At 37.0% G+C, this 1,974-nt stretch overlaps 1 protein-coding gene across 1 annotated transcript in view; it reads right to left on the bottom strand.

The window, feature by feature from the left end:
* Window positions 1-1,750: 1,750 nt before the first annotated feature.
* The window catches only part of LOC138337971 (uncharacterized), a 924-nt gene continuing 700 nt past the window's right edge, over window positions 1,751-1,974 (bottom strand). Inside the window, exon 1 of the mRNA XM_069288418.1 lies at window positions 1,751-1,974. This exon is cut by the window's right edge and continues 700 nt beyond it. Coding sequence (XP_069144519.1) covers window positions 1,751-1,974 — 224 coding nt within the window.

Below are 1,974 nucleotides of genomic sequence, written 5' to 3'. Positions count from 1 at the left end.
GCACTCCTTTCCCTCTGCTTGGTAGTTGTTGCACTTGATCAACTAGAATCTTTGCATTCATTATTTTCTTTACCATCCAGCTTGTATTGTTACTCATCCTCCATTCTCTCTGTCCTTTTATATAGTAGGCATGTATCCATTTCATCCACAACTTATCAGCTTTGTTTTCTAGATCCCAGCATAGCTTAGTTATTGCAGCCCTGTTCCATATTTTTATATTAAGCAATCCTAATCCACCTTCATGCTTAGGGCAGCATACTTTATCCCAAGCAACTAAGGCCTTCTTTGTTACATGGCTCACCCTTGACCATAGATAGCTTCTGCATAAACCTTCAATCAACTTGATTATCTTTGCTGGAATCATAAACAACTGTGCCCAGTAAGTCTGCATGCCAAACAATACAGTCTTGACTAGTTGAGCTCTTCCTGCATAAGATAACTTTTTTGCTGTCCAAGAATTGATTCTTGCCATGATTTTTTCTATAAGTGGATACCATTGAAGTGTAGTTAGTTTCTTTGATGACAAAGGTACCCCCAAATATTTGAATGGTAACTCTTCCATTATGTAACCAAGTTCTTGAACAATTTGTTGCCTCACCTCCCTCTGAATTCCACCACAATAAATTGAGCTTTTGTTGAGATTTGATTGCAGACCTGAGGCTTGAGAGAACTCTGAGAAACATTTTTGTATTGCCATTATAGAATTAAGATCACCTCTAGAGAATAACAGCAAATCATCTGCAAAACACAAGTGAGTTATATCCAGCTTTGAACACTTAGGATGATATTTGAAATTCTTCTCATCTTTGCGTCCTTTGAGTAACCTACTAAAGTACTCCATAGCTATAGTAAATAGGAAAGGTGCCTTTGGATCTCCTTGTCTAAGTCCTTTAGCAGCATCAAACCTTTGAGTGTTCTGACCATTCACAACAATTGTATAGTTCACTGTTTTAACACACTGCATTACCCAATGAGTGAATAGTTCAGGAAATCCCAAACTCTCCATCACCTGTTCCAAATATGGCCATTCTACTGAATCATAGGCTTTTTGCAAATCAATTTTTAGCATACTTCTTGGAGAAACATTCTTCCTAGCATATGCCTTAACCAGTTCATGAGCTAGGATTATATTATCTCCAATTTTTCTCCTTGGGATGAAGCCTGCTTGACTCTCACTTATAACACTGTGAATTACTCCATGTAGTCTTTGAGTTATCACTTTTGAGATGATTTTGTAGAATAATGTACAGCAAGCAATGGGTCTATATTCTTTCACATTCTTTGGACTATGTACTTTTGGTATTAGAGTAACAAGAGTGCAGTTGAAAGGCTTAAAGAGTTTCCCTGTAGTGAAAAAACTCTTAATAGCCTCAATAACATCCTGTTCAATAATCTTCCATGTGTGTTTAAAGAATAAAGCATTATAGCCATCAATACCTGGAGCCTTATCATTTCCAATGGACCTCAAAGCTTCAACTATCTCCTAATCAGTTATTGTTGCACAAAGCTCAATTCTCTGTTGTCTTGACAAAACAGGACCCCTTTTCATTACCTGAACATCTATAGCTGCCAATTTTTCTGCTGCTGTTCCCATTAAGCTTTTATAGAATAGGACAAACTCATCTTGAATCTCTTGAGGTTCTGACAGCTTCCTTCCATCTAATGACATCAAACTCCTTATATTCTTCTTATGACTTCTCTCCTTTATCACTGAGCTGAAGTATTTGTTATTTGCATCCCCCAGCTTAATCTATTTTGCTCTAGCTTTTTGTCTAAGAGCACTTTCTTCAATCAAAGACCACTTCTCAAGTTTTATTAAGAGTTCTTTTTCTTTAGCAACTAACTCATCCTTTGCTTGATGACACAGCTGATATTGAATGTCACCCAGCTCATTTCTAGCTTCCTCAATCTGGTTACTGATATATTTGAACTCTTTCCTATTCAGCTGTTTCAGTACAGGTTGAAGAGCTTTCA

This window comes from Solanum lycopersicum, chromosome 8 (genome assembly GCF_036512215.1).
Source record: "Solanum lycopersicum chromosome 8, SLM_r2.1".
Lineage (NCBI taxonomy): Eukaryota > Viridiplantae > Streptophyta > Magnoliopsida > Solanales > Solanaceae > Solanum > Solanum lycopersicum.
Note: the sequence above shows the minus strand (reverse complement) of the source record. Positions and strands in the feature narration are given on the sequence as shown.